The sequence below is a fragment of the Trachurus japonicus genome, chromosome 6 (genome assembly GCF_045865225.1).
Source record: "Trachurus japonicus isolate A0001 chromosome 6, Traja_1.0".
Lineage (NCBI taxonomy): Eukaryota > Metazoa > Chordata > Actinopteri > Carangiformes > Carangidae > Trachurus > Trachurus japonicus.
In genome coordinates this window covers 35,904,446-35,918,811 of record NC_140912.1, presented here as the reverse complement: position 1 = coordinate 35,918,811, position 14,366 = coordinate 35,904,446, and the positions used below count along the sequence as shown (strand labels likewise).

The following is a 14,366-nucleotide window of genomic DNA, read 5'->3' as shown; positions in this document are numbered from 1 at the left end:
ACACATACACATAAAACAAGAGACAGCTTGGGCTCGAAAGAAAGCGCTGCAGTTCATGAAATAAATATAAAAAGTAAAAAACATGGAACTAAAAACACATAATTAAAATAGTTTTAAAAAAAGAAGAATTAAAAACACCAAGAGCAAAATTTCCTTTATTTCCTGTCTTACATTATTGGACAAACTGATTAAAGCAGAACTTTGCAAGTCGGCCGGAAATAGCTCGCTCCTTCGTTGGTTTCTCTTTTTTTCCCCCTCCGGAGCTCCCCCACAGTTCTGGGAGGCACATGTCACTGTCGTAAAACCTCGCCGCCGCCACCTCCTCCACCCCCCCTACACGTGCTTGTGTTTACTGCTGTTTGCTAAGCCCTGCTAACACCGAGCTAACGCTAACACCGAGCTAACGGAGCTAATGCTAACACGGAGCTAACGCTAGCACAGAGCTAACGCTAATACAGCCACACACAGGCACAAAGACACAGACATACACACACAGGAATAAAGGTTCCAAAACGCGAAGGTGTGTGTGTCATGATGTATTAGTACATTATCTTATAAAAGACCCATGGTGTGTGTATCTGTGTTAGCATTAGCTCCCCGTTAGCCACAAGCTGAACTTCATCAGTACAAACATTTCATGTTTCCATGGTTTCCTCCGACTTTCCGAACTCAAACCCATAGACATATATACATAGACGCCGCATTGACTGCTGCCTCCCACTAGAGCGACGTGCCTACAGGGCGGCCATCTTGGAACAGGACTACTCACTCCTACAGTGCATTACTTCCATAGAGGTATGATAGAAAAGTATCATAATTCGCTCAACTGTCAAGCTATTTTCACGGGGTTTGTTTGTAACAAATGCCTGACATGATAAATATGTAGATCCCGGTCTTTATTTAAGGAGTTTTTTTTAAGGGTATATATTATATTATAGGCTATTATTATTAACTTAGTGCCTCGTGCTGGGCAGCCAGCAGCCTCCCCTCCAGAGCTCTGACGACACACAAAACACACTTTGCTCTGCACCAGCAACGATGATTGTACCGGTACCGATACTGACGACGGCAACAAATTCACGTGGGCTGCTCTCAGGACACAACCACAACACAGGCAGCAGACAGACAGCTGTCCCTCATCAACCGCAGCACCAGCACCACGTAACCGGGCCGTTGCTAGGGACGCCGCTTGTTAAACTGTGCCGGTAGTTTTCTTTTTCAGAGGTAATTTATAGATTAATAACGTCGCATTTTAACCAACATTTTGTCTCAAATGAGTTATTTCACCAGTAAGCAGCTGTGTAATAGGCGGGATGATAATAGTGAGCTGATTATATTATGAATGGAACCTGGACTCAGAGCTGATGGGGTTCTGTCCATCCTGGGTTTATTTCACTAGGCTATATAACAACCTGCTCACAATATAGTATCCTTAACTTACATCTGACCTGTGTAAAGTGATTCTACAAGATCTGTTTTTTATGTTCCCCTTATTAACACATCCACATGCTGCACCGAAGTCTGGTATATTTTCCGAAGCTTGTCTGCAGTGCTGATAACATAGAATTTGTAAAACCAGCATTTTCAAAATATCCAAGCATCCTGTATCATACCTACATGTCTGACGTTTTTAACAAATCAAACCGTTTGGAAATCGGTCCAAAATTCAGCGAATTAGAGGTTGAGGAGTTCCTCTTTTCCCCATAGCTGCATGCACTGCTGCCGCTGTTAGTCCTGTTCCAATATGGCGGCGCGTAGGCACGTCGCTCCACAGCCAATGCGGCGTCTATGTATATATGTCTATGCTCAAACCAATCACGATTCGTGACATGCATGACGTCATGCGTTCTTATCTCGTACTGCCGTAAGGCAGTTTCTCGCGATACTTCTATCCATTGACGAGATTTGTAACACCGAGACGGACGACTGATCTTGCAAGTGCGGTTTTCAGCCAGTGGGGGGGGGTGAGCGCATTGGCCTAGACCCCATTCACTTCATAACAGGTCACTCAACCATCACAGTGACTCTGAGCCACAATAATTACAGCCCAATTCCTGCATAGTTCTGCTTTAATCCAGGTGTGTCTGTGACTCTGACCTCAGTAATGGTCAGACACACCTGGATTCAGGAGCAGTGGAGCAGTGGAGCTGTGCATAAAGCCTTTTCCCCTCTATTCGTCATTTCTGCGATGAAAAAACGCGTGTTTTTATCTGTAAATTTTACCATCATCATCATCATGCTGCATGATGTCAGCAAGTACAGCAGCATGACCTGACAGAACTGCAAAAAACATCTTGAGGATACGTCTTAACCAAGTTACATTCAAGAACCTGTTTTCAGTGACGGAAAGTAAATTCATTTTTTTTCCTATCGATCAGCTGTGTTAGTAACGCCGTTATACTCTAACACCGTTATTACCAACACTGCTCACCTGTGTGTGTGTGTGTGTGTGTGTGTGTGTGGTTTCAGGCTCGACGGCGCCCCCAGCAGCGCCACCGCCAACGTGAAGCGGCTGCTGACGCACTGTGACGACGCGTACAGCCGCTACAGACTGGCCTATCAGCAGAACCTGTATGATGTCACCAAGACGCTGCTGCAGGACGCCAACACCTCCAACTACCTGAACGACAGACTGGCCAGCTGATCCATGACTGTTCCCTCTTCACTGACTGTTGGACTGTTCACCGACTGTTCACTTTTCGCCGACTGTTTAACGACTGTTTACCGATTGTTCTCCGACTATTCACTGACTCTTCAATGACTGTTCACCAACTGTTCACTGACTGTTTGCTGACTCTTCACCGACTGTTCACTCTTCGCAGACTGTTTGAGTTTTTGCCGACTGTTCACTGACTCTTCACTTTTCGCCGACTGTTCGCTGACTCTTCACCGACTGTTTGTATTTTTGGCCGACTATTCACTGACTGTCCACTGACTGTTTACCGACTGTCCATTGACTGTTCTCTGACTGTTCGCCAATTGTTCTCTGACTGTTTAGCGACTGTTCACTTTTCACCGACTGTTTTCCGACTGTTCACTGACTGTTTACGGACTGTTCGCGACTACTCTCTGACTGTTTACCAGCTGTTTCCCAATTGTTCACTGTCTTTGACTGTTCACCAGCTCTTAACTGACTGTTCATTGACTGTTCAGTAACTGTTTACCGACTTTTCGCCAACTGTTCACTGAGTGTTTGACTGTTCACCGACTCTTTGCCGACTGTTCAACGACTGTTCCCCGACTGTTCCCCGACTGTTTGACTGTTCAGTAACTGTTCACTGACTGGTCTCTAACTGAGTGACATCATGTACAAAAGTAATTTATATAAAAAAGGTACAAAAGTCTTCTGTGGAGATTAATAATCAATAAATAATGATTGATCCATCAGACTGTGATGTCGCTCTCACTGAATCAGTTTGAATTGATAAATTAAAGACTGTTAACTGTGTGAAAATTTAGACTCAATCGTATTCTTTATGCTGCATTCACGTGGAATCAGGCAGACGGACGTCAGCCGCTGCACGTAACGGGATAAACAACTGGTCCGTCGGCTCGAGGCAAAACGATGCACATGTGACAATATGTTGTCATGGCGATGTCGTATTGATAACCTCACCCATGTTTTACCGGCTTTCTCTCATCGACTAAAGTGACATCTGGTTTGTTTGCCGACTGCCTGATTCCACCTGAATGCAGCATCAGCGTGACCCTCCATGGGGGTAATTACTAATTAATGAAACACACTTTTGAACAAAATGATCGATTTTTGTGACTAGACAACAAGAGAAGTTACACAGTGGGGATTCAAACTGTAGATTAAATTTCACAGTCACCACGTGACCTGCTGCACTGATCAACAACAACAACAACGTGGTCTCTGGTATAAAAACTCTGATGATCTGAAGCTGCAGAAACCTCTCTGATCTCAGTTTCTTCTATTTTCAGCTGCTCTGTTTGCTGCTGTGTCATGGTTTAAGTTTTAGTTTTTATAGGAGCTTTTTCTGACAGGAGGAAACTTGTTTAGTCTCGGTGGATGTGAGGGTCTAAGGACAGAGGATGTTGTTACGATGCCATGTAAAGCCCTTTGAGACAAACTGTTTGAAAAAACAAATACAGAGAATAAAATAAAATTGCCTTCCCTTGCCCTTGTTTACACAAGTCTGGTGGAAGGGCCCATATTATGCAAAATCCACTTTATACTGGTTTTGTAGCGGTTATATTCCCGTGGCCTTTCTATGACGCCTGGAGGTGAAAAAAGTCTGTTCACTACCTTAATTGATTGCTTCACTTTTTTGAAACCGTGTCTCAAAACAGGCAAATTGGAAGTGCCGTCCTACTTGACATAATGAGGCAGCGAACTCAGAGTGACTCCTTGTACTCCCTGTGGGCCAGTCTAGAAAAACGTGAGCTCCACCCGCTGACACTTTTCCTAAACAGCGACAGTCAAGCAACGCAAGGGTGAAGTTATCGGCTGCAACAAGCAGCATGAATATTTATTTTTTGCTCCCTTCATCTCCCTTTACTTACAGTAACACAGTAAAAATACTTAAATGTATTTACAGCACAACAATAAAAGTAGTTTCTGTAGACAGTATCAGAGTAAAAGTACTTCTTTCAAGGTATCACAGTGAATACTTCTCATATTTACAGTACCAGAGTAAAAGTATTTTCAGAATCACAATAATTGCACTTCAAGGTATCCTTTATTTACAGTAGCAGAGTAAAAGTACTCCCTGTACTTACAGTAACATAGTAAAAATAACTCATGTATTTGTACAGTGTCCGTATGTCTATGTATGTGCGTGAGTGTGTATGTAAATGTGTATCTGTGTGTATATTTGTGGGGGTGGGAGGTTTGGGGTTTTCATGGTGTTTTGTATTGTTTTAGAGTAGTTTCTGTAGATACACCATCACTGTAAAAGTACTTCTTACAAGGTATCACAGTGAATACTATAATATAGGAGCAGAGTAAAAGTTTCTATAATTACAGTATCACAGTAAAAGTATTTAGTTAGGAGTTAGTGGAGTAAAAGTACTTCCTGTACTTGAGTGACAGGTGAAGCTCATTGTTCCTGTTTGACTCAACACCTTTACCTGTGACTGGATCACTGATGATTGACACATTGAAGCTGCTGCAGCGTTTTCTGAGTCTGTGATGTCATAGATGATGTCATGTGTGATGTCACATCCTGACAGGTTCACCTGCTGCACTTTACACTTTATTTCACTCCCACAGTCTCATCAGCTGTGGAAACAGCTACAGATCAGACTAACACTGCAGAGTCTCCAGTCGAAAGTCTGGACTCTTCACAAGATCATGAAGCTGCTGCAGAGCTGAAGAGCTCAGCTTGTTGTAGTAACCACTCAGCTCCAGGTATCTCAGGTGGGAGGGGTTGGACTTCAGAGCTGAGACCAGAGAAGAACAGCTGATGTCTGACAAACTGCAGCCCCACAATCTGAATAAAGAATAAAAGAAGATGAAATGAAGAGCGCGCACGCACACACACACACACACACACACACACACACACACACACACACACACACACACACTCACACTCACTCACTCACTCACTCATACACACACACACACACACACACACACACACACAGTGATCAGATCATTGATTATTGATCAGACTGAGTGAAATGAGCTGAAAGTGAAGAGTCATTGTCAGTGTGAGAGAAGAACAAGTGGAAACATGAGACAACAACTATTTCAAACGTCCTTCATTCATGACATCAAAGTCAATGATTCAAGTTCTGAGTGAAGATCAATCAGGTTCAGTTGTGGATCAAAGATCTAAGATCTACAACAGTAACAGTCAGTGAACTGACCTCAGAGTCTCCAGTCTACAGTCTGGACTCTCCAGAAAACCACTCAGATCCTTCACTCCTGAATCATGAAGGTTGTTGGAGTTCAGGTTCAGTTCTCTCAGGTGGGAGGGGTTGGACTTCAGAGCTGAGCCCAGAGAAGAACAGCTGATCTCTGACAAACTGCAGAGCTCCAATCTGAATAAAGAATAAAAGCAGTGAGTTGAGGACAAAGCTCCTTGTTGACAGCGTTCAGTGTCTCATCATCTGTTCAGAGCTGAAGAAGCTTCAGAAAGAACAAGTTTAGAAAATCAAAGTCCAACAGCTGAAGCAACAGGAAGCAGGTTAAACAGTCACATAGAGAGAAAACAGCTCATTAATATTCATGAGAAGCTGCTGCTGCTTCAACACAGACGCAGTGACTCCGCCTCTTCACCTGTCAGCTCCACCTGTGGCTCCATCCAGACAAACTCATGTTGTGCAGCCACATTGATCAGAGATTTACTGACCATGCTCAAGACGACAAACATGTGAGGCTGAACTCTGTTACCATGACAACTAACATGTAGAAACACATGTTGAATGAAGCTCAGAGACAGAAAAACCTGAAACCAGCTTATTATGGGATGTTGGCTTTGAATGTTTCACTATAAACATGACAGAGCCTCAGGAAAGAGGTGGAGCCAGCAGCTATTGATTATAGATCAGTTATTGTCTGATACATCACATGTGTTTCTGTAGTGGAGGTGAAACATGAAGAGAAACAGAGACTGGACTAAAAACCAGTGAGGTGCAGTCAGGGCTTTGATTTATTCTCTTCATCTAAAGTTGGATTCTTTTGGACTTTCAGATAACTTTACTACAAGTTCAATGTGTCAGAATGTGGTGATTTTCATGGTCTAATAAAAGCCAGTAAACAGAGCTAGCTTCTGTCCAGGCAGCAGCTGCACAAACCACTCAGCCATGTGTAGTATTACAGAGCAAAGGCCCAGAGCTGCTCTGCCTCTTCTGTCAGTACGGTGTGTATGTGGCTGTTTGCACATGTGCAGTAAGTTCCCACAGAGAGTTCACATGGAGGTGAAGAGGCACAACGCTACGCTGCCTCTTCACTTAACTGCACCACGTCTGAGCTGCACTTCTGTTCACGTTGCCTTGGTGAATGGTCAACACACAGACGTGTCCCCTGGCTTTTTAGCCTCCAGCAGTTTAGCAGCTAATTCAACTGCAGTGATGCTCCACTGGAGAGGTGAACACCTTAATGAGCTTTCATCTGAAGAACAACAGCAGCTTTTATCTGACGGGAGACCAACGCCTGAGCTACGGTGGCTAACAGTTAGCAAGTTTTAACCTACTCTCTCTCTGACTCTCTTAGATACACACACACACACACACACACACACACACACACACACACACACACACACACACACACACACACACAGCTGCAGTGATCAGATCATTGATTATTGATCAGACTGAGTGAAATGAGCTGAAAGTGAAGAGTCATTGTCAGTGTGAGAGAAGAACAAGTGGAAACATGAGACAACAACTATTTCAAACGTCCTTCATTCATGACATCAAAGTCAATGATTCAAGTTCTGAGTGAAGATCAATCAGGTTCAGTTGTGGATCAAAGATCTAAGATCTACAACAGTAACAGTCAGTGAACTGACCTCAGAGTCTCCAGTCTACAGTCTGGACTCTCCAGAAAACCACTCAGATCCTTCACTCCTGAATCATGAAGGTCGTTTCCACTCAGCTCCAGTTCTCTCAGGTGGGAGGGGTTGGACTTCAGAGCTGAGCCCAGAGAAGAACAGCTGATCTCTGACAACCTGCAGCTCCTCAATCTGAATAAAGAATAAAAGCAGTGAGTTGAGGACAAAACTCCTTGTTGACAGCGTCCAGTGTCTCATCATCTGTTCAGAGCTGAAGAAGCTTCAGAAAGAACAAGTTTAGAAAATCAAAGTCCAACAGCTGAAGCAACAGGAAGCAGGTTAAACAGTCACATAGAGAGAAAACAGCTCATTAATATTCATGAGAAGCTGCTGCTGCTTCAACACAGACGCAGTGACTCCGCCTCTTCACCTGTCAGCTCCACCTGTGGCTCCATCCAGACAAACTCATGTTGTGCAGCCACATTGATCAGAGATTTACTGACCATGCTCAAGACAACAAACATGTGAGGCTGAACTCTGTTACCATGACAACTAACATGTAGAAAAACACATGTGGAATGAAGCTCAGAGACAGAAAAACCTGAACCCTGCTTATTATGGGATGTTGGCTTTGAATGTTTCACTATAAACATCACAGAGCCTCAGGAAAGAGGTGGAGCCAGCAGCTATTGATTATAGATCAGTTATTGTCTGATACATCACATGTGTTTCTGTAGTGGAGGTGAAACATGAAGAGAAACAGAGACTGGACTAAAAACCAGTGGGGTGCAGTCAGGGCTTTGATTTATTCACTTCATCTAAAGTTGGATTCTTTTGGACTTTATTGGATTCTTTTTAACACACAGACGTGTCCCCTGGCTTTTTAGCGTCCAGCAGTTTAGCAGCTAATTCAACTGCAGTGATGCTCCACTGGAGAGGTGAACACCTTAATGAGCTTTCATCTGAAGAACAACAGCAGCTTTTATCTGACGGGAGACCAACGCCTGAGCTACAGTGGCTAACAGTTAGCAAGTTTTAACCTACTCTCTCTCTGACACTTAGATACACACACACACACACACACACACACACACACACACACACACACACACACACACACACCCCAGGTTTTGTGTCTTATCTGTTGTAAACCTTGTAATAACAGTGTTGTGTACAGTTAACATCCTTGTTGCTCAGGTCTGAGTGTGGATTGTGTTAAAGGTTTGTTGTGTGATGTGAGCGGTGCTCCAACATGTGATCCTGTTATTGATCTGAGTTGTGTGTTAATAACAGCTGATGTCAGGACGGCATGGATTGTGAGGAAAAGGTGTTGCACATGTTTAAGACTTGGATCTGTGTGAACCATTGTGCATAAATGTGTTTGTTGTGAGGTTTTTGTGTGATGAGCTGCCTGAGGTGCCGACCCCCCACAGCCCTGGTCTTGGTCTGTGAGCGCCTGCCTACCCTGTCCTACAGCCTCAGTGTGGATCAGTAGAATATCAGCCTCATGTCTGCAGCTCAGTATCAACACAACTTTCACATCACATTCATCTGAGCACAGAAATAAAACAGAGTCTGACCTCAGAGTCTCCAGTCTACAGTCTGGACTCTCCAGAAAACCACTCAGACCCTTCACTCCTGAATCCTGCAGGTTGTAGTTCTGACTCAGGTCCAGTTCTCTCAGGTGGAAGGGGTTGGACTTCAGAGCTGAGCCCAGAGAAGAACAGCTGATCTCTGACAAACTGCAGCCCTTCAATCTGAATAAAGAATAAAAGAAGAAGATGAAATGATTGATGATTGATCAGATGTGTCCTGATCAATGATCAGTGTGTAAATGAGTAGAGGGACTTTGTATGGGAGGACGTTTAGGGAGAAAACAGTGAAATGAGTGCACACACACTGAAAATGTGCACACACACACACACACACACACACACACACACACACACTGAAATACTTGCACACACATGGACAATGTGCAGACACACACTTCCACACAGCGCGATGGAGGACACGTGTGTGTGGGAGGGGTCTGTGTGTGTGTGGGAGGGGTCTGTGTGTGTGTGTGTGTGTGTGTGTAAACTAATGTCAGTGCGTCTGGAAGTTGTTTCAGTGTAACCTGAAGGCACCGCCATCTTGTTAAAATACCTTTGGGTTGAAGTCTCGAAAGTGGAGAAGTTGATTGTTTTGTACATTAAAGTGAAAGAGCAAAAAGCACATTTACATTTCTCTCTCTCCATTGGTCGGGTGACGTTGGACTAAATGTTATTCTTAGAACTGTGATCACGTAATTAATTATGAATAAATCAATGTTTGATCTCATTCGTCTTGATTTTATTTTGAAATGTAAAAGAGGAAGTACTGAAACCCAAAGGGACGTTCAGAGTGCAACCTGGACCATGAAGACACCGTTATGACCCAACAAACATCCTCTGACCCTTCACCTTCTACCAGCTGCAGTAACATGGAGTCACAATCAGTCGCTGCTTCAAACTGAACTTCACATTTGAACTGAACACAGACAAAAGTCCAACAGGTCCAGTCAGTGAACTCACCTCAGAGTCTCCAGTCTACAGTTTGGACTCTCCAGTCCAGCACACAGAACCTTCACTGATGAACCACTGAGGTTGTTTTCACTCAGGTCCAGTTCTGTCAGGTGGGAGGGGTTGGACTTCAGAGCTGAGGCCACGACTTCACAGTGACTCTCTGAGAGTTTACAACGAACAAGTCTGTGAAGAGAGAAAATATCAAATCAGATGAGAGCTGCAGTAAAAACACAGTTGATGCATCTGATGACAGGACGTGATGATGTGATGAACATCTGAGCTTCATCTCATCTTCTCTAATGAGTTTGACAGGTGTTGGCGTATGCTCTCTAATTGAGTAGCGCTCTTATTTTGAAGGACACCGGAAGTCACTATTGTTGTTGAAGCGGATGTATTTAATAAACCCAGGTGTCCTGAATCTGATGATTGGCAAACGCAACTTACCTGTGTGGTCGCTTTCTTCTCCGTCTCCCTGGTCTGCTGAATTATTTAGGAATTGAAACAACTCTGCTAACAGGTTATGGGCCCAGTTTATGAGGTGACGGCCTGCAGAGCGAAAGACATTGTGGCGAGGCAATGTGTGTGAGAGTGAGTGTTGGCGTGCGAGCATGACCACGCGAGCTGAGTCGAGCCGCCGCTGGTCCCGGCTGGTTTTCGACGGCGACGAGAAAAATTATGAACTATGGGAGACGAAATTCTTGGGACACCTGTTGCTGCAGGGATTGAAAGAAACTATCCTCCACGATGAGGGGGAAGAAGACGATGAGACTAAAAACGCCAAGGCTTATGCGGAGCTGATCCAGTTCCTGGATGACAAAAGTTTGTCCCTCGTTATGCGGGAGGCGGCTGATGATGGCCGCCGGGCGCTGCAGATTTTGCGGGACTATTATGCAGGCAAAGGTAAGCCTCGTATCATTTGCCTGTACACTGAGCTGACATCATTACAGAAGGCCAGCGGAGAAAGTGTGACAGAATACGTCATACGTGCAGAAACTGCAATTACAGCTTTGAGAAATGCTGGAGAGACACTGAGCGATGGCCTGTTAGTGGCGATGGTTTTAAAAGGACTACCAGAAACATTCAGACCATTCGCAATTCATATCTCACAGAGTGAGGATCAAGTGACTTTTGCAGACTTTAAAACCAAGCTCAGGAGTTTCGAGGACACCGAGAGGATGCGCGGGGCAACGGCCTCGGAGGACAACGTCATGCGGGCACAAGTGCGGCCGACAGTGAGGCGCGCTCCAGCAGGTGCCGGTGACCGACGGGGGAACGAGAGCAACGCGGACGTGGTGTGTTACAGATGCGGTGTGAGGGGGCACGTAGCCAGAATGTGCCACCACAAGCAGTGGTGCAATCACTGCCAAAGTTCTTCACATCGTTTTACATACTGCAGAAGGAGACCGCAACGGCGGGACGACGTGAGGAGAGCGTCGGAGGCGCACTGCAGCAACGAGTTCACGTTCGGGGTGAGTGACTGCGACTCAGAGGTCCAGCAAAGACCCCACGTCAGGCAGACGGGCCTGATGGTCGACACAGGCGCGACTTCTCACATCATCACGGACATCACGAGGTTCAAGAGGTTCGACGACGGATTCCGGCCAGAGACTCACTTCATGGAGCTGGCTGATGGGACGAAATGCAGCGGGGTTGCAGAGCGCAGGGGAGATGCGGAGGTGGTGCTGATTGACAGCAGGGGGCAACGCCACAAAACTACCTTGACACAGGCGTTGTACATCCCCACCTACCCACAGGACATCTTTTCCGTGCAGGCTGCGACCACCGGAGGAGCCACGGTCATCTTCAGGAGAGGTAAAAACCTTCTCAAGTGCAAAGACGGTACAAACTTTAACATATATGTGTACAACAGACTTTATTACTTGAACACTGTAGATGATTGTGTGGATGACCAGTGCAATGTGTGTTACGATATAAAAACATGGCATGAAATCCTTGGCCACTGCAATTATGATGATATTCTAAGATTACAAAATGTGGTTGAAGGAATGAAAATCAAAGGGAAAACTGACCGATCTGTCATGCACTGTGATGTATGTACTGAAGGTAAATTTGTTCAAACCAGAAACAGGGAGCCAGATACTAGAGCCAGATCAGCCTTAGAATTGGTTCATACAGATCTAGCAGGGCCAATAGACCCAGAGTCCATAAATGGTCATAAGTATGCTGTATCTTTCACTGATGATTATACCAGTGCTGTTTTTGTGTATTTTCTGAAACACAAGAGTGATGTTGTACAAGCTACTGAGAAATTCCTTGCAGATACAGCCCATTATGGGAAGGTTAAACGAATTAGATCTGACAATGCCTTAGAGTTCATGGGTAAGAACTATCAGGCATTGCTCAGCAAAAATAGCATCAAACATGAAAGGTCTGCTCCATACTCACCACATCAGAACGGCACCGCAGAGCGTAACTGGCGCACTTTATTTGACATGGCGAGATGCATGATAATAGAAAGCCACTTACCAAAAGAGCTGTGGACCTATGCCGTGCAGACTGCATTTATGGTGAGAAACAGGTGTTTTAACAACCGCACAAAGCAGACACCTTATTTCATGCTAACAGGAAAGCAACCAAACCTGGCGAAGATGCAGAAGTTTGGGTCGGTGTGTTACGCCTACAGACAAGACAAACGAAAACTTGACCCGAGATGTGACAAGGGGATTTTTGTTGGGTATGACAAGAATAGCCCAGCCTATTTAGTATACTATCCTAGCAGTGGTAAAGTTCAAAAACACAGGCTAGTGAAGTGTGTGACCCCAACCGTTGCAGAGCACCAGACACAGACAGAAATGCCTGCCGATGATGATTTTGAGGTACTGAGGCGGGTTGATAGGGCCAGACGAACTCTCCCTCTCTTACCAACAGGACAGACACAGGAGCAGAAGCTGGTCCCTACAATTGGGCCTCAGGAGAGCCAGGTACAACCAATCAAACAGGAGACCGGGCGTTACCCCTCTAGAGTGAGGAGGAGACCAGATTACTATGGTGATAATGTAGCTGAGGCAAGTGATGACCAGGTACAGATCACCATAGATTACTGTTACAGGTTGGTGTCTAATGTGCCCCTCTCATTTAGTGAAGCTGTGACCTCACCTAACTCAAAAGAATGGTCCAGTGCAATGGATGAGGAGATGGAATCACTTAATGACAACAACACATTTACCTTGACCACGCTCCCAGAGGGTAAGAAAGCAGTGGGGGGTAGATGGGTATATGCTCTCAAAACCAATGCTGATGGGTCCACCAAATACAAGGCACGTTATGTAGCCAAAGGGTACAGTCAGAAGCAGGGAGTGGATTATGATGAGACTTTTTCACCCACTGCTAACCTGACAAGTGTACGAGTGTTAATGCAAAAAGCGGCACAAGAGAACCTGATTTTACATCAGATGGATGTCAAAACCGCTTATCTGCATGCTCCAATAGATTTTGAGATATATATGACACAACCAGAAGGTTATGAGGTAACATCTGACAAAGGTGAAATGTTGGTGTGTAAATTGGAAAAGTCACTGTATGGTTTAAAACAATCAGGTAGAAACTGGAACAAAATGTTGCATGATTACTTGAGTGACAATCTCTTTACTCAGAATCCTGCTGATCACTGTGTATACACCAAAGAAGCAGAAGATCAGAAAGTGATCATTGTGATATGGGTTGATGACCTGGTTATTGCAGCCAGTGATGATAATGTGATGATGAATGTCAAAGAAATGCTTACTGCTAAGTTTAAAATGAAAGACTTGGGTAAATTAAACAACTTTCTGGGTATTGATTTTCAGCAAAGTGATCACTGTGTAAAAATGTCACAGAAGAGATATGTGGAGAAAATACTTGACAGATTTGATATGCAAGATTGTAAGCCACGAGCAACACCTTGTGAGCCAAAGCTTAACTATACTGACAGTGCAGAGGTAATGAGTGATGTCAGAAAGTACAGAGAGGCTGTGGGCAGCTTGATCTACTTGTCAACATGTACCAGACCAGATCTGAGCTATGTAGTAAGTAAACTTTCACAGTACCTTTCTAAGCCAACTGTACAACAATGGGTTACTGTAAAACATGTACTCAGATACTTAAAGGGCACAAAGGAAAAATTGTTGTGTTATAAAAGGAGTGACAGTGTGTTACTTGGGTTGGAAGCATTCAGTGATGCAAATTGGGCTGAACATGAAACTGACAGACGTAGTACCACAGGTTATTGTATCAGCTTAAGCCAATTTGGCCCTTTGATTTCATGGAAAACCAAAAGACAAGCTACTGTAGCTCTTTCAACTTGTGAAGCTGAATACATGGCGTTAGCTGCAACTATACAAGAATGTATGTA

At 44.5% G+C, this 14,366-nt stretch overlaps 2 protein-coding genes across 2 annotated transcripts in view; one reads left to right on the top strand and one right to left on the bottom strand.

The window, feature by feature from the left end:
- Positions 1–14,366, bottom strand: part of LOC146986584 (uncharacterized) — a 387,075-nt gene that overhangs the window by 365,239 nt on the left and 7,470 nt on the right. Inside the window, exons 2-3 of the mRNA XM_085780291.1 lie at positions 10,025–10,198; positions 9,050–9,226 (exon numbers count right to left, since the gene is read on the bottom strand). Of these exons, the coding sequence (XP_085636417.1) occupies positions 9,050–9,226; positions 10,025–10,198 (351 nt within the window). The remainder of the gene's footprint in view (positions 1–9,049; positions 9,227–10,024; positions 10,199–14,366) is intronic.
- Positions 10,624–13,681, top strand: LOC146986585 (uncharacterized). Its single transcript, XM_085780407.1, has 3 exons — positions 10,624–12,079; positions 12,905–13,085; positions 13,630–13,681. The coding sequence occupies exons 1-3, from the start codon at positions 10,624–10,626 to the stop codon at positions 13,679–13,681; spliced, it is 1,689 nt and encodes a 562-aa protein (XP_085636533.1).

Coding starts and splice junctions, on each gene's coding strand:
- LOC146986585 (XM_085780407.1), top strand. CDS start 10,624: ATGACCACGCGAGCTGAGTCGAGCCGCCGCTGGTCCCGGCTGGTTTTC. Junction 12,080..12,904: donor CTGTGATGTATGTACTGAAG/GTAAATTTGTTC, acceptor TCTTACCAACAG/GACAGACACAGGAGCAGAAG. Junction 13,086..13,629: donor ACCATAGATTACTGTTACAG/GTTGGTGTCTAA, acceptor CTCTTTACTCAG/AATCCTGCTGATCACTGTGT.